The sequence below is a fragment of the Paramisgurnus dabryanus genome, chromosome 12 (genome assembly GCF_030506205.2).
Source record: "Paramisgurnus dabryanus chromosome 12, PD_genome_1.1, whole genome shotgun sequence".
In the NCBI taxonomy this organism is placed as follows: Eukaryota; Metazoa; Chordata; class Actinopteri; order Cypriniformes; family Cobitidae; genus Paramisgurnus; species Paramisgurnus dabryanus.
This window is the reverse complement of record NC_133348.1, coordinates 23870592-23888970: the sequence shown is the minus strand read 5'-3', so window position 1 is coordinate 23888970 and position 18379 is coordinate 23870592. Positions and strand designations below refer to the sequence as shown.

Genomic DNA, 18379 nt, shown 5'->3' with positions numbered 1-18379 from the left:
ATATCGGAGACGTTTGAGCTGTCGAGATGTGAAGTTGGTGTTGAATGCAAATCGCTAATGGCTGAATGAGATTGCTTACAGAGCACATCGCACTTCTGTCAGCTCACAGATCAGCACTTCTGCGGGAATTTGTGTTCGGTGTCTTCATTTATTACATTTTTGAAAAGTCTGGGTTTATAGTTACTCTATTGCTCTCGCTCTAAATTGCAAACCGTTCACTCTCAAGTCAAGAAGCTTTGTGATGATTTTGAAGAGAGTGTGAAACGAACTCTTGTCCAGTCGTTTTAAAGGGCGCCCGTGGAAATGCAATCGCGTCGGATCTAGTCACCTCTAACCATTGTGGATCCTCATACGTGACTAATTTGGAATGCTCTACATAAGTAAAAGCTGTAGTGGCAAAAAGCCTTAGCTTGAATCTTTATAATAAAAACACAGAAGCAAAGGCTCCAGGTGCCAAACAAAGCTAACTTTATTAGCTCGAGCAAACAAGTGAGACCCTTAAAAAAAAACCTCAAAGAGTTGCTTAAAGATCATCTGTCCTCCTAACATCTGACTGTATTTTTATACAGTAAGATCAAACACTTCTTATATGAGATGACTTACACTCTTCTCATTGGTCTCTTATTGGTTCTCTTGGCCTTGGACTACCTAGCACAGCTACCTAAAGTACAGCTGGACTTCTCCTCAAATCTAAAATGATGTATTCTGTTTGTTACTTCAATTGGCCTTGGCCTTCCCTAGTACAACTAACTTTTTGTTAATGTAGCAGCTGGACTTCTTCTCAAATCTAAAATAGGGATGCACCGATACCACTTTTTCCATCTCCGATCCGATTCCGATACCCGAATTCTGAGTATCGGCCGATTCCGATACCTGCCGATCCGATACTACTGTATTTTTCTTGAACAATTAAATTACACACAGACACACGCACGCACACACACACACTATATATAAATATGTATAGTGCTTTCTGCTAAATCTAGCATAATATAATTATATTATATAATTATAATTTTAAATGTAAAAACCAATAATTTGTTACAAACCAATAATAAGTTACAAGAACATTAGTAATTATTAACCATGGCAGTGTTTAGGAGAAAATAAATAGGCACGTTTGATCAAATAAGTATGCTAAATATATTTTCCTTAATTGCGCAAAAAGTCACAGTAAAAAAGCTTTAGTGTGCAGATGGTTATTTTGGGAATTATGCACTTAACCGGACACGCATCTCCAGACCCAGTCTTTACTACCACATGCGCTTGTAATGCTAACCAGACATCCAAATGCCGCCATATCCACAATAAATAAATAAATAAATAAACCCACATGATCATCGTTTTCGTGATAGATCATCGATGCCACGTTCGAGTACTTGAGCAATCGAGTACTCGTGCCCATCCCTAGTCTACAATGAAATGTAAATGCAAGTTATCGTCTCCGACTGAAATCTGTTTTTTTGGACTACAATGAACGCAAGGATTGTTTTAGTAGCCTTAGTAAAGGTAGTAAAGATGATATATTCTTTTGTTGTGCGCTGATCTTCCAAATATTGTAAGGAGCGTCACATTTCCGACACATGCTTTGAGGTACTTGGCCAACACGATGTACTGGATAGCTGGCAAATCGGAGCACACCGTGCTTTCAGAACGATGAGCCATGTACTAATCAGAAAGGCAGGGCATAGAGGAGCAGCAAAAATCTATGGTATGTGGAAAATAATTTTGTATTTTGAACCATAAACCACATTGTATTACACAAAATACACAAAATAATGTTATTTTTAGCTATTTAACTCTTTCTTGTAAATTATCTTGTCAATTAAGATAAAAAATTACATTGAAAAACGTGTTCCTAATACATTTTTATGTTAATCTGTTATACCGCTATTATCATCTAGATGGCGCACTTACCCAATTCATAATAAAACTAAAGCAAAAAAGTTATTTACTAATTTTAAACTGTGTTTGTTTTGATAATCATTCTAAATCTGATCTCTAACAAAATTCCTTCACAAAAATGCAATTATTTCTGCTTTTTTCTAAAAAAAAATATTTTTTAAGAAAAATACCCTGTATTTAAGAGAAAAAAATATTTTGTTTGTTTGAAAGCAGAGGGTCTGTTCTTTTGTTTAACATATTTGTATGTTTATATATTTTTAGAAATTTTTTTCCTGCAAGCATTTTGTGAAACTTTTGTAAAAATCACAAAAAATGCTTGAAGGCAACTTTTCCACACAAAAAAAGGCTGGTGGGGAATGAGTTAATAGGGGCTCTTTAAGATAATGATGCGGTACTCTACATGTGTGAAATTTTTTTTCCTACCAGGTTGTTGGTTTGAAACCCAGGGAACATGTTCTAAGATAAATTGTATGCTTTAAATGCACTTTTGTTTATTAAAAGTGTTTGCCATATGCATAAATGTAAATGTTTTTCATTTTACTAAGATGTATCGATATTTATCTGTTCATTACAAATAAATCAAAAACCTATTATGTTCCCTGCTGTATTAACATTAACAAATTCGATATTCCATGTCGGTGTGTGGCACATTATCAGTAGCTAGCAAATAACACCAGACATAAATGTCAGACTCTTCAATTGATAAGAATGAGGCTGATAAACATAACCGGGTCTGAAATGTTAAGAAATCAATAATAAAATTGTAACACACCAAATCTAATAGAGGAAACTTGGTTTATTCACTAAAATCTCGATTTTTTTCTTCATCCAAATCATTTTGCCCGTACGTGTCCTTGTTTGTCGAGGGGCTGTCAGAAACAGCACACACACAAGCTCCCCAGGAGTAAATGAATTTATTTTAAGCAAATGAAATCACCCTTATAATTAAATTAGCTTTCACTGTTTTAACCATGTTTACCTCGGCAGACGCGATGAGTAATGGTGCTTTTTTGCACTGCATTAAGCCTCACTGCCCAGACGAATTTGCAAAGACGCATAAAGCAATTGCGACTAGAAGAAAGACTCAATGCGAGCGAAGACACTGTTTTCTCTCTTTCTCCCGTTAGAAGAGCAGGGCTCCGTAATTGAAGCAGACAGCTCGGTAGACTTATAGCACCTCTCTCTCGAAACCACCACCCCCCACTCATGAAAAGTGCACGAGAAAATGCAGCTGCGGGCGAAACTGGTGCAGCCATCTAATAACACTGGCTTGGTGAAGCTAGACCGACACAGACTCACACACACCAACAGCACCCAACTCACACCTGCCCAGCCGGGGATCTTCAGCTATCAGGAAAATCGCGTTACATTAAACGCATTACTTTGAGACACCAGGGGCCAGGAAAGGGAGTCTTTTAATTTCGATCGGCGGAATTAAACAATGCAGAGCCACTTTACGTACAAGGACACCGGGACGACCAATATGAACAATCAGATAAACATAATAATTGCTCGGTCCCTTCAGGTTCTCTTTATCTAATAATCAGTAATAAGGTCTCATAGGTTGCCATGTCTAATATTAGTGACTGATTATTTTTGCGTACTGTATTACCCTGAGAGGTCCTTACATAATAAATGGTGATTAACAGGAGTGAGAGGTATAATTTACTGACCGGCATAATTACTATAAAACGCATCAGCATTTTAGCTCACGCAACACAACAATGTGCATATGACAAAAAGCAAACACAAAAAAGAAATACAGCTTGAGTTCACCAAAATTCAGCAATTCGGTCAAAGACCTTCAGGCTTTTTGAAAGTAGCATACTGTGCCTTAATAAAGATTTGTAAAGTTTAACAGTATATGGGACTTTATTTTTTTTATTCACTATGGCCTTCATACCTGCCTACTACAACCACCTAAGTGTCGGCTATCGGACGATATTTTAAAAACAACTGATAGTCATGGCCGATATATCCTGTCAATCAGAAGAGAACAGGACAATACAATGAATTTGAGCTTGGTGTATAGAAAATGTAAATAAACATCCCTAGTTTAATGTTCAATTTTAATGGTCACTATAGAAATTTGGGATGCTAAACAATTAATTGCGATTAATCGTTAGCAGAATAAAAGTTTTTGTTTACATCATAAATGTGTGTGAACTGTGTATAATACATTTGTATAAATAAATGTACACACAAGCATGTATATGTTTTAGAAATGTTTACATGTGTATATACATTTGTATATTTATGTATAATTTATATTATATATAAATACTTAATATATAATTTTTTTTCTTAAAATTATACATGAATGTGTTCATATTTATATATACATATTTATTATACACAGTTTACACACATATGTGATGTAAACAAAAACTTTTATTCTGCTAACGATTAATCGCGATTAATTGTTTAGCATCCCTAATAGAAATGAATAACATTCAGAAATTGTAATCTTCAGAATTAAGTTAATGCAAGTTAATATAACCACCAAGATATTAATATCTGCACTGGTGTCAGCAGATATCAGTTTGGATAATCGTCTGTCAGTAGGGATGCTCCAATCAGGATTTTTCCAGTCGATACCGAGTACCGTTTCTTGCCGTCATGATCGGCCAATACACAAGCTTTTTTGATGACTGTAACTGTTAACCTTTTTTTTAGATAAAAGTAATAGCACTGATATTGCTTTGGTTTTATCATTTGCAGAAATTAGGTATATTATAGTTTTAATAGAGAATCAAATAAAAAAGCACAATAAATATCCCTTTTACACAGAGCAATTTAATATGCCTTTAAAAAGGCTTGTGCCTGTTAAAAGTAATGCAAATAAAACACTTCACAGTCTGCAGAGTATAAATTAAATATAGACTGATTCTTATCAAGTAAAACAGCTTTTTAGTCAAGAGCAGAGAATGATTCTTTTTTAAATATTATTGATTAATAAATAAGGGTTACTGTAGCTTTAAGACATGAGAGAGATCGCTCTGTACACGTGCGCTGAAGACATGCTATGTCTGTTGGGTGTACGCAGACAAGAGCAGCTTTGAGGAAAATGAAAGTTTAAACTGTCAAAACTTTTAAACGCATGAAAATAATAAACGTTCGTCATAAAGATGTAATGTCTGCGATATATATGTGTTGGATACGCTGTTTGATGGGGATGTGAAGATGCCTCGGGCTGTTAGGACCAGAGCTCGCCCTCTCTGTAAAGGCAGAAAGAGAAATCCAAATTTGCAGGTCGCACATGAGCAAAGGCTTGTAAAAATGCTCGCATTCCCCGTCAGCCTTTTAAAAAAAGTTGCCAGGCAGCATTTTTTTTTTTGTGATTTTCGCAAAATGCTTTCCAGGAAAATTTTCTTCTATAAATATATAAACATACAAATATAATGAAATAACAGACCCTCTGCTTACAAACAAACGAAACGGGGAAAAATGTTTCATCCTGTCTACATTTTTACGGGTGGGTGATTCTCACGAAGGTGTCCAGCATCAAAATTTTTAAAAAGCCCTTGAAGCCAATTTTTTTCACATATAAGATTAAGGTCTGAACTTACTTTAGGCATTATTTTTAGAGGATTTAAAAATATTTCCTATAGAATTATTTACATTTTTTAGATTATCATTATCAAAGATTGTCATTACCGCAACATGAAATTACATTAAATATATGCATTTACAAACTCATGTTTCGGTAATGAGAAGTAAAGATTTGTCTAGGTACTATGACAAACAAAATGTAAACTTTTATCTGGAGAGATAAAATAAGAACTGATTATATGGTAGCCATCTTGAGTGTCACAGTCAATTATGTCCCTTCCAACATTTTTTTTTTTTTTTTTTTTTAGTTCCTTAAGGGCTTAAACAATGATTGAAAATTGTTGCGGAGGATGAGAAAATTGGTCTTGGACACATTTATATTCCTTATTATTGTCAACGATCACCAAATACCACATGTTTCTTTACTGTAAATGTTTATAGTATAACATGCACTGAAACTTTTTAGATTTTTTAAATTATAAATATTTCCATGTCAAAGAACCCAAATCCAGTAATGGACAAGTTGCAGTAATGAAAATTTCCCCTTAAATGTGGAAAAAACAACAAATCTGGTTTGTATGATGTCATTTGAAATCATGTGCAAAATAGTACATGAAGAGATGTTTGTAACTGTATGCTTCTTATTTTGATACCCTTACTTTGTATTTACTTTTTTTATCAAAATGTTTCATGACACCTCATAAGTCTAATTTCGCGAGAATCAAAATTTTCTTCAAAAATACCAAATATTGAACAAAAAGCTGAAATAATTGCATTTTTGTGAAGGAAATTTTGTTAGAGATCAGATTTAGAATGAAGATCAAAACATACACGGAGTTTAAAATGTATTCAATTTGTTTTTGCATCAGTTTTTAAATATATTGGGTGAGGTCCAGTGGATAGCAAAAATTTTACAGAATTAAATACACGGGATTACAGATTACCATAAAAATGAGGTAAAGCATCATTGGCAGAGAAATGTTTTCTCTTAATTGACAAGATAACTCGTCAATGGCTGGGAAAGAATTCAATTGCGGACGCAATCATGAGCCCTATGATGACAAAAGTAAATAGAAAGCTTGGTAAATTTGTTGAGAACCGACCAAGTCGTTTAATACGAAGATCGATCAATACCGATCCGTGGCCAATCGGTCGGAGCATGCCTAGCTGTTTGTGGGAAAATTTTATATTGTTGCATCTCAAATATATTTATTTAAAGAGTAACTAAACCCCTAAACCAACTTTTTTTAGTTAATGATCTGTAAGAATTATGCTTTATTAGTGCTGTTCGTTGATTTTGTATAAGAATAATATAAGAATATTATTCTTCCATCTGCTCCTTTCTGATCATGGAAATGTAAAGGAAAATTCAAATGAATTGTATGTGCTTTGTATAAATAATGCATTTTCATGAAAAGAATAAAAGAGAAATGATGAAAAAAATGATACGTTTTTTGACATTTGGATATAAAGTGTTTCAATACTGCAATATATGGTGTAAAAACGTCTAAGTGCTGCCCTCTTCAGATTAAACGGTGGCAACTGCAGTTGAATTTTCCTATTGGATGTTGGGTCTAAAAAATGACTCGTGACGTAAGCAGGTTCAAGCTCACCACGCCCTTGTTACGATCTCACCACACACTTAGTTCGTCCCCTCTATCTCCGTTGGGATCTGCCCACTTTTCTTGCATTTTTCAGGCTCTGACCAGGGGTTTAGTTACGCTTTAATCATGTTTTCCAAAATTGAAAATGTTATGAGAAATAATTATATTTATTACTTTACATTTATACATTTGGCAGACGATTTATCAAAGTGACTTTATAGGTATACAGCTGGTATTACAAATACTATTATAAACCATCCACTCAAGCTAAACCATGTCACATAAAGGCACAGAGAGAAATCACGTGCGCCCTCCACCTGGCCCAGGTAATGAGCAGTGCCGTTCTGCTCGAAAGATGGAAAATGTCCGAGAAATGAGCACAGTCAATCCGAGCTCTCTCCCAAACAAATGCGTCCCGATAGCAGAGCATCTCTCACTTCTGGGTGTGTAATTGTCCGTATCTGTTCTCTAATTGCAACATAATAAATAAAGCACCTTTATTTATGTCTATACCCCTAATGCGATTCCCTCAGTATCTCTCTTTTTTGCTCATCCCTCTTTTCTTGTCTCCTCGTCCTCCTGTTCTTCCGTTCCTCAGCACACCTGGGGGCTTGCAGGGGATGTCTTAACATGAATAATGCAGGAGAGCTTCAGAACTTGTACCTGCTCTCTTTTCCTACTTTCCTTTGCTCTTTTTCTCTCCCGATCATCCTAACTCTCTCTCCCTCTGTGTCTTTCTGTCAGTGTGCACTTTCCATTTCTCCCCTCGTCCTCACTTTTCAAGTAAAAACATTATTCCCTTGCGGTTGAGTGAGAATGTGATTTCCTGTGTGCTTGTTTTCTTATATGAAAAAGATGTTTGCTGTTTAAAAACAAAAGCAGCCTCACACTCAGTCTCTCTCTCCCTTTCTCTCTTGCAGTGGATTTTGTGGACTGTGGCAGAGGTTCTGGCTTGCGCTTCAACAGCGGAGACCCTGCAGATTTCCGGATAGATGCCGACGGAACGGTATTCGCCGCACGAACCCTACTGCTCTCCGAGAGGAAAGGGCGAGGCTTGGAGATTAAAGCCAAGGATGGGACATCTCAGTGGGTGGTTCACGTAAACTTCACTCTACCCAAGCAGGTACGAAAGTCAAACATGAGCGGCCTCGCACCCTTGCTGTTTATAAGCGTGTTAGATCGCTGACAGCTCATGGCTTTCCTAAACTAGCCTCGCGCTGCAATTACGCCATCAAACAGCCATTGTGCGAATGTGAGCTCACAAAAAAATGTCTCCGTTTATCCGAAGCCCTCTGTGACAATGCCAAAGCACTAATAAAACTATATTAGAAAATTAGCAGAGCACTAACACGTTGATAGTGGGCCTGTAATTAATGTTTAACGATGCTAAAGAGACATTAAGGCAGGAGGACGCGTTAGACGGTGGAGATCTGGACCCTCGGCTAGGGAACACTAACCATATGTCTCATAGCCCTGCCTTCTGCTCAGAGACAGGCAGAATTTACTCTTTATTACCGACACACATCGGCTCCAAGGGGAAGGAGGGCGAGATGAGAGGAGCGAGACTGGAGTCGGTGGGGAAGGGCGAGATAAAGAGGAGATGGTCAAGAAGAAAAATAAGGAGAGGGTGAAGGGTGGATTTGGACAGAGAGAGATAAGAGAATCCCGCGGGGTGAAAAGATACCAAATGCGGGAGACTCACAGGAGATATTAGAGCTGCTTTGAAAAAATAAACACAAATTACTTAGTGTCATTTTTTGCTACAGTAGTAGTACAGTTGGTGAAAATGTAACTGGGGTTTGTTGCATTTTGTGTCACTGTTGTTTTGTAAAATTAACTTTAAATAAATGAAATCCAAGGTACCAGCCAAGAGGAAACATTATTCACAATAGCTGGGTTTCCGTCCAAACGTGAAGCGATTTTTTTTTTTTAATTTAGAAAAACAAGCAAATGCGAATTAGGTGTGTTTTCATCAAGTTGTTTGAGCGAATGACGGTTGTATTGGTAACCTAGTAAATGACAGTAAATAAAACAAGGCACGCTTAGAAGAAATGAAGACAGGACTGCATTTAGTTACGATTGGGTAAGTTATAACTTTACAGGAAAAAATGCTGCCATTTTAATGCAGGAACTAGCAGCAAGGGCATTACGATGATGCCAGGCTCCATATATGGGAAATACAACGTCAGCTGATTTAGCTAGATGTTGGTTTAATGTTCGCTACGTCAAAAATTATTTGGCAAATGCTTTTCCATCTCCCATTATTCACCTTAACTCTTTTTCGCATGAGTCAAAAACCACCTTAAGGGGGCATAAAAACTTTTTTTATTATTAAGGGATTTTTATTAAAGGATTAGTCCATTTCCTTAAAAATAAATCCAGATAATTTACCCACGATCGCATCTGGGTCATTTTTGAAGAGAAAAATAAAAAATATGCACTTTTAAACCACAACTTTTCTTCTATATCTGGTCCTGTGATGCGCGACCTTACTCAAAACGTCATCACGTCAAGAGGTCACGGATGATGTATGCGAAACTATGCCTCAGTGTTTACAAGTGTTGAGAAAGAGGACCGTTCCGATGTGTTGTATGTCAAATGATACTAATTAATGTCTTTGTGTTAGTTTATTGTTTGTAATGGTCTGCAAATGTGCGTTTCATATATGTAACACGTGACCTTTCCATGTCACTACGCAAATTACGTGAGGTCGCGCTGGCTCGTCACACAGCCGGAGGAAGAAGAAAAGTTGTAGTTTAAAAGTGCATATTTTTTATTTTTCTTGTCAAAAATGACAATCGTTTCACTAGATAAGACCCTTATGCCTCGTTTGAGATCATTTAGAGTCCTTTGAAACTCTGTTGAAAAAAACTTAAGTGTTGGGGTCCATTTAAGTCCATTAAAATGAGAAAAATTCTGGAATGTTTTCTTCAAAAAACTTAATTTCTTTTCGACTGTACAAAGAAAGACATCAACATTTTGGATGACATGATGGTGAGTAAATTATCTGGATTTTTTTAAAGAAAATGGACTAATCCTTTAAAAAGTTGTTTTTCCATCGCTCATTCTTATGCGATACTTCAAACTGTGCATAAAGTCAGGGTGATCGAAACATAGCTAATAACAGTGATTACTTCAAACTAAACAAATTTATATTATTAGATTTATAGTATTTTAAAGGCAGGGTGCACGATCTCTGAAAGGCAATGTTGACATTTAAAATCACCTAAACACGTCCCTACCCCAATAGAATCTGGACCTTCTTTTGATAGACCCGCCCCACACATATGCAACCCAGGCAGCGAACCCAGACACGCCCCTTACTGCTGACTGGCTACAAGTGTGTTTTGGTACTCGGCCCGAGTGCCTTTTCCAAAGCATTTCTTAAACATCGTGCACCCCGCCTTTAATATATACATTACTTATTTTACACTGATTTGACAGTAAAACTGTGAATAAAATGTTTATTTCTTTGTAAATTATGTACCTATTTAGTCTAGCAGGAACGTTAACTGTGGTTAAAGGGATAGTTCACCTAAAAATAGAAATTCTGACATCATTCATTCATCTTCAAGTTGTTCCACGTGTATACATTTCTTTGTTTTGCTGAAAATTAAGATATCTTTGTAACCACATAATATTGTAAGTGTTTTTACCCTACCATAGAAGTCAATGTTTCTTCCTGTTTGATTACTAATATCTTCCTTTGTGTTTAGCAGAACAAAGTCATTTATACAGGTTTGAAACCATTTGAGAGCGAGTAAATGATGACAGAATTGTAATTTTAGTGTGTACTATCCCTTTAAGTTGTTTTCCATCATGGTTTTTTTCGATGTTGAGTTGGTTTGGAGAGTTAGAGGTTCGACTGTGAATAGGTTTGAGGGTAATGAGACGGCTAATCACCTGAGTCATAGCAGAAATGAAAGAATACAGAGAGCTTCGGCCCGACTCCATGTCGCTGTCATTACCGTCAGTATCTCAACCTCAAGAGAGGAAGAGAGAGATTATAGGTCAAGGAGGAGGGAGGCTTAGCTGATATCAAATGAAAGAAAACATTGAAACTCCTTACAAGCAGAGATTTTGTACACGCATAAAGAATCCTGTTGCCTTTTTTGGTCTAGAAATGGACTCTTAACTGAACACATGGAGATATTTTGTTCAGTTTTCTGTGTATCATGAAGAGCAGGGCCAATGGCTGGTCAAGCACATCTCTGGCTGTCTAGGCCACTTAATAACAAAGCTCAGAAAGAAAGAAAATGCAACTGTGCTGCAAGTTTTACACATGCACAGTGGTGCTGGGCGATATTGATGATATTTACATGTCTTGACATTTAAGCCTGCGGACATTATTTGATGTAGCCTATGTTTTGATATTTCTGCCATTTGCTTTAAAGTTTTTTTTTTTTGTAGTTCTTTCAATCGAAAGGATTTTCAAACTTTTGGCATGTGGCCCCCTCTTGTGTAGGATGCATCCTTTTGGGTCCCCCAAAGAAAATTTATTACAAATCAATCTCAAACTTAAAATTTGAATTAAACAAAACATATTTAACTATACAGTGTAGTGCTGTTGGTTATAAGCCTTATTTTTGGCCCCCTTTATAAGGCCCCCTTTGCACCATTTAGGACCCCCCCCCCCCCCCAATGAAAGACCACGGCCCCCAGTTTGAGAACCACTGGTTTAATGAATGATGTAAAATAAAATAGTCTAGGTATATAACATTATATTTTACCATTGTTATGTTTTGAATTTTTTTTTTTTTTATTCGTTCAGTAAGAAATATTTAGTACTTAACAGTTACACAAATATTCTTTAAAAAATAAAAAAAAAACATTTTAATTCATTTATTTATTCACAGTTTAACATGGAAAGTTCAGTGAACATTCTTGAGCTTTGATGCAAATGAATCATTAAATTGAGTCAGTTCAGAATGATTTGTTGAATCGATTCATGGCAACAAAGAGTTATAAGAGTTACTAATTCAGTTAAATGAATCAATCTTCAATAAAACCAAATTAAATGACACTACTTCAGTGTCATTTTTGCTACTAAACTCAGCAATGCTTTAAAACATTTCAGTTTTAATACTTGTGAGTCACAAGATGAAAAAAGGGTGAATCTGATCTATTGACATGCTTTTTAGGAAACCATTGTGATTATATAGAGATTATTTACTATATCACTCATCCCTACCACATACTGTCATTATGTGGGTGTTGCTACTGTGGGTTTTAATGTTGAAGCAGCAGAGATATTTATGACCCCATTACAGAGAGTAAAATGAATTCTGTTATTATTTAGGGCCGGGGCAGATGTACCGCAGCCCTTGCGTTTGTGTCTGTACGGATCACCTAACTTGTTTGTAACTGTTGTTCTCTTCGTCTGTTCTTTTTCCAGCTACCAGAGATAGTGTTTCCGAAGCACAGTGTGGTTGTCATGGGAGACGGTAGCGTGAATCGTGTGAAAAGAGACTGGGTCATCCCACCCGTCAACGTGCTTGAGAACTCCAGAAAACAATTCCCGGAAGAACTCGTCAAAGTGAGTACATCAGCACAAAATCGTTCGGAAATATTCGTTAAAAATAAACAATGATTCATTCAAACTTTTACACTTATCCTGCTAAATTTGTGTGTTGCAGATCCAGTCGGATAAAGATAAGAGTAACACGCTGCGCTACAGCGTGACCGGGCCAGGCGCCGACCAAAACCCAACTGGTCTGTTTATCATCGACCCCATTTCAGGAATCCTGTCTGTCACCAAACCGCTTGACAGAGAACATATCCCCAACTTCCATGTAAGTGTATGCCTGTGTGCCGTATGACTGTACATCACAAATACTTTGGATCCATTCCATCAAGGATGTGAAAAAACCCCACTTTAAAACAGCCAATAAATTGCGTGTGTCAGTGTTACCATGGCAGCCAGTCTGAGAATGTGACCTTTGACATCACTTTAATCCACTGTACCGTGAAGAGAAGAGCAGGCAAAATTAAACTCGGAGAAGCTTACCCCAACACTAAGTCTCACATGGACACTTTAATTCATTGTGCTCGCAGGGGGACATTTCTTAAATCTGGCTTTTCTAAGTAAGGACAATCCACAATCTTTCCCGAAAGTAGTTCCATCCTCTTCCTGCATTGTTTCAATATCTTTTCACTTTACTACTGATCCTTAAAGGCTGTTTTACCTCCCCCAATCTGCCTAATCCGCATTCAGATTCAAATAACTGCAGAGATTACATGAATATCTAATGATTTACCACCTAATGGTGCCAAAGGTGGTGCTTTTAGGTTCCCTTCGGTTAGCTCATGAATATATGCAGCAGGCGTAGGAGTGCTCTTGCACGCAAAGTGCGACCAGGGCAACTGCAGAATTAGATACACCTAAAAATGTATAGCAAGTGTGTTTTTTGCAAATTGATTTCCTTAAACTTTATTTGGTAACTTGAAACTAGCTTATAACAATGGTGAAATAAAGAAAGTTAACCTTAATATCTTTAATATTGGCTGAGTAAGACCATCTTATTGGCTGGTTATGCTATAACACAGTCAGCAGTCAGTTATCGTTCAACTATCAAGGACTTGATCGGGCACGAGGACTAGCATCGTGTAAAGTTGGTAGATGTTGGTTATATAGCTGCTTAGTTGTTGACTGTGTTTGTTTTCCTAGCTCTTATCAAGAATTTTACGTAAAGGTTATTTGCTTGTGTCCTTAGCTACGCGCTCATGCCGTTGACATTAACGGAAACCAGATGGAGAACCCCATTGACATCATCATCAACGTCATCGACATGAACGACAACAGGCCCGAGTTCACGCACCAGATCTGGAACGGAACTGTGGATGAGGGCGCCAAACCAGGTACGTGAATGTCGTTGATGGTTTTGACCAACCTTGACCAATTTTTCCCCTTTTGTGCAAAAACAGTGTCGTGATTGTTGGGTTCTAGGTACTTTTGCGATGACTGTGACCGCCCAGGATAAAGATGACCCAAATACAGCCAATGGGATGCTTAGATACAAGATCCTGTCGCAGACCCCAGAGAGCCCCTCCTCAAACATGTTCACTATCAACAACAAGACCGGCAAAATCATCACTGTAGCTGCCGGCCTGGACCGAGAGGTACGGACATGTGGAAAAGCGTAATTGTGACAATTAGCGAAAGTACTGGTTGTGTTCACATAGTAGCAAAATACGTTTGACTAGAGTGCTAAATAAGGCTACAGTTTTGTTAAAACGATTGACAACTACTTTTTTTAATCGAAATTATTGCGTTATATTTTCATGATTTAAAAAATGTCAATATCGGTAAACCTTTGAATAAAACGGGATTGGGCAGCAAGTCTCGCTACGCATAAACATGTTTGACGAATAAACTTGCTTTTCAATATGACTTGTTTATAAAATAACATTCGGTGCACGTTTTTTGCCTAGTATTATTTGCTGGATTTAACGTTGGGTCAGGTAAATTTTTTGCTCAAGTTGAATTTTTTCAGCTTGTGCGCAAGACACGTTTGAGGCGAATACCGCCCAATCCACATCATTCGCATCGGCCCGGTCGAATTTGCGTCTTTTAGCGTCATGCATTGACTTTGTATTTAATCTACTTGCGCAAATCGTTGAATTCACGTTTGGTGTGTACGCCCCATTACTTTCTGTTTTTTTTTTAAATAAACACATTTGTTTTCTTTCACTATTTTTACAGGCATTTGTTTACGTTTGTCTTTTGAAAAATCCAGAGTAAGGATGGGCATGATCAATCGACGATCGATAACTGATCGTTAAGAATTTATTCGATGACGTTAATTTGTTATTGATTAATCGAATACTTTTTTTATCTAATGCAGGTTGCATTGCCTAGCGTATCGTGTGTCTTGAAGCAATTAAATGAATTTCACCGTGTGGCAGCGATTCAACATTTTACCACCAGGGTGCAATATTTGACACCATACTCCGTTATCTGTGACCTTCCGTTTTGATTAAAAAAAAAAATAATCATGAAGAGGTCATGATTTTTTTTAACAAATGAGGTCTTTGTTTAAGAATGCGGCTCGCAGCTGCAGGTTCCGCTGCTTTAGAGCACGCATATTCAAGCGCATATATGGTCCGTTTGTCTAACTAAATGTAGTTTAACTGTTTGCCACAAGTTGATCTTGTAATAAAGGTCTCATGGAGGAAAACACGCTGTATTTTTGTATTCAACATTTTTGAATAATAAGTTAAATAATTATTTATCATTATAAAAATAAGAATGATTATTCGATAGTCGATCGTTAATTCTCCCGACAATCGACTAAAAAAATTTAATCGAATGCCCATCCCTAATCCAGAGTCACACTCAATATTACTTGCTGGATTTAACGTTGGGTCAGGCGAATTTGTGTCTTTTAGCGTCGTTGCATTGACTTTGTATGTAATCTACTTGCGCAAATCGTTGAATTCACATTTGGTGTGTTCGTCCTATTACTTTCTGTTTTTTTTTTATTAAAGACATTTGTTTACTTTTACTATTTTTACAGGCATTTGTTTACGTTTTTCTTTTGTAAGATCCAGAGTCACTTCTGTTAGTAAACACAGTTGTTGTTGTGAACACAGGCACTATAAACTGTTTCACTCTCGGATGGTCATCACATGTTTTCAATTGATTTAATTTTATTTGTCGAGCAGAAGGTGCCTCAGTACACCCTGATCATCCAGGCCACTGATATGGAAGGAAACCCCATGTACGGCCTGTCCAACACAGCCACCGCCGTTATACGCCTACTGGATGTCAATGACAACCCTCCAGAGTTCACCCGCGATACTGTAAGCGGCACACACGCTCACGCACTTAAACGCTTGTCTCGCACAAGCCATCTTTGCTGAAAATCGATCTCTCCATCTCTCTTTGTAGTTCCATGGCGAGGTCCCAGAGAACCGTGTGAATGTGATAGTGGCGAATCTCACCGTGACAGACAAAGATGAACCGGGGACTCCGTCATGGAATGCCGTGTACCGGATAATATCTGGGGATCCGACCGGTCGCTTCTCCATCCCAACTGACCCCGTTAGCAATGAAGGTCTCGTCACTGTCGTCAAGGTAACAAGAGATATGGATATACAGAGAGCCCCAAAAGACAAAGAGACATTTGTTTTTAAAAGCACAAGCACATTTTTTAAGTCAAATTGGGCATTGGGACCATTTGGTTGAAAGTAATTGCTGAGTAGACAACGCTATGCACTGACACCCAAACATTAGGTGTGGCTTAAGTAGCCAAATACTGTATTGTACAGACGGTGTTATTGGGACGTGTTGCTATTACCTAAAAGCTCTGAGAGTCCCCCAGGCATGGGTTCAAATCCAGAGCAAAAGACTGTCTCCATGACAACAACTTCCACCTGCCGTTCAGCCGAGTTAATGGTTTATATGTCTCTTAATTGAGAATGAGTCATTCATTAATTATTATTCAAACATTTCCTCTGTGTATTTAATTGCAACAAGATTCATTCGTTTGTATATTTGGATTATAACAGATTGTGCTGCAACATTAACTTGATTGTGTGTGTTTTGTGTGTCCTTGTGTACAGCCAATTGATTTCGAGATAAATCGATCATTCATGCTGACTGTTGTGGCTGAAAATGAGGTGCCACTGGTGAGCGGCATCCATCGCACGCGCCAGTCAACCGCCACCGTGTCAGTGCGTGTCATCGACGTAAACGAAAGCCCAATTTTCGACCAGAACCCCAAACCGATCAAACTGGAGGAGGGTCTTCCGCAGTGGTCGATGTTAACGCCTTTCACGGCACATGATCCAGACAGATACATGCAGCAAACCATTAGGTATAAAAACACAAACGCAAATGCACATTGAGTAAATAGAAACCTTGTGCATATTTGTGCACAAATATTGAGTGTCATACAGTAATTATCCTGAAGAAAAAATAGGTTCATTTGCATTTTTAATCAAATTTTCTGAGAAAACATTCAAACATTTTGCAGTTCATTAAATACCGTGACTGATATTAATTCTGTTTCATCTATCACACTTAAATTGGAATGTCAGTTCAAGTGCATTGCATTGTGGGTACAGTTTCCAGCACAATATGCTCATATGGAATTTTTTTTTTTTGCAAATGTTTCATGGTCTAGTACACTGCAGGAAAAAGTATGAAAGCTTTTCTGAATGTAACCTTAGTGTTTTAAGACTATCCTCCAAAAAAAGGGAATCTCAACTCTATTCAATATTTTCTTGTTTTAAAGGTACTCTAAGTTGTTTGATCCCGCCAGCTGGCTGGAGATTGACTCTAATACTGGACGAATTTCTACCATCGCTGTTTTGGATCGAGAATCTCCATACGTCAGAAACAACATCTATAATGCCACATTCATGGCCTCTGACAATGGTAAGTAAAGAGGAATTCTTTTTTAAAGCCCCGCTAACCTAAAATAATGCATTTTTAAATGTGTGAAAATGAGTCACCAGTGTGTGCAGAAACATCCTGTTATTATACAAATCCATCTATTCTTCTTTGTGTAATCCCATTTAAACCGCAACAGTCACACAAAACAGGCTGTTTGGGATCCTCTATCAATGTGATGTCACATTGATTACGTCCCACCCATAACCGCTCACAGACTCTGCCTTATGAACGCATAATTCGAAATCTACCAGAGACACATGTTTTGATGTAGTCCAAAGCACATGTGTAAGCACTCTAACCCCTTTTTTGCTAACATGAAGGGGTACAGAAGCTTTCTATGCATTTAAAGAGACACACACAAAAACAGCGAGTTTTTCATTGCAGCTACAAATGGTCATGTTCAACATCGTATAATGAAAGATCTGTGGTGTATTTTGAGCTGAAACTGTACAGACACATTCTGGGGATACCAGAGACTATTTTTATATTGCTGAAAACACGTAGGTTAGGGACCCTTTAATGTGTAAATAAGGGAACATACAGTATCAAAGTCTTGGCTCCACCCCTTCGATGAGTGTGAGGAATTCGGACTGAAACGTACATGCGTGAAATTAAATTATACAATTTAGTGCTGTTGGTAAGTAGCCTTCGTTTTCTGAAGTTTAATTACACAGAATTTATGATAAATGAATGTATTTTATAAAATGTTGTAAAACTGGGGTCCCCTGGCACCATCTTGTGGGCCCCCCAGTTTGAGAACCACTGATCTATATAACTACTTTTAAAGGAAAACAACACTGTTTTTCAATATTTTACTAGTTCTTCCCTGAACTTAGACAAATTAATACATACCGATATTTAAATTTTTTTTGCACTTTTAATCTTTGTACAGCACCTTGTGAATGTGCTAGCATTTACC

At 37.3% G+C, this 18379-nt stretch overlaps 1 protein-coding gene across 1 annotated transcript in view; it reads left to right on the top strand.

Annotated features, from left to right (window-relative positions):
* Window positions 1–18379, top strand: part of cdh2 (cadherin 2, type 1, N-cadherin (neuronal)) — a 48728-nt gene that overhangs the window by 20852 nt on the left and 9497 nt on the right. Inside the window, exons 3-11 of the mRNA XM_065257276.2 lie at window positions 7982–8184; window positions 12457–12597; window positions 12698–12853; window positions 13775–13919; window positions 14008–14180; window positions 15726–15863; window positions 15952–16137; window positions 16626–16879; window positions 17300–17442. Coding sequence (XP_065113348.1) covers window positions 7982–8184; window positions 12457–12597; window positions 12698–12853; window positions 13775–13919; window positions 14008–14180; window positions 15726–15863; window positions 15952–16137; window positions 16626–16879; window positions 17300–17442 — 1539 coding nt within the window. The remainder of the gene's footprint in view (window positions 1–7981; window positions 8185–12456; window positions 12598–12697; window positions 12854–13774; window positions 13920–14007; window positions 14181–15725; window positions 15864–15951; window positions 16138–16625; window positions 16880–17299; window positions 17443–18379) is intronic.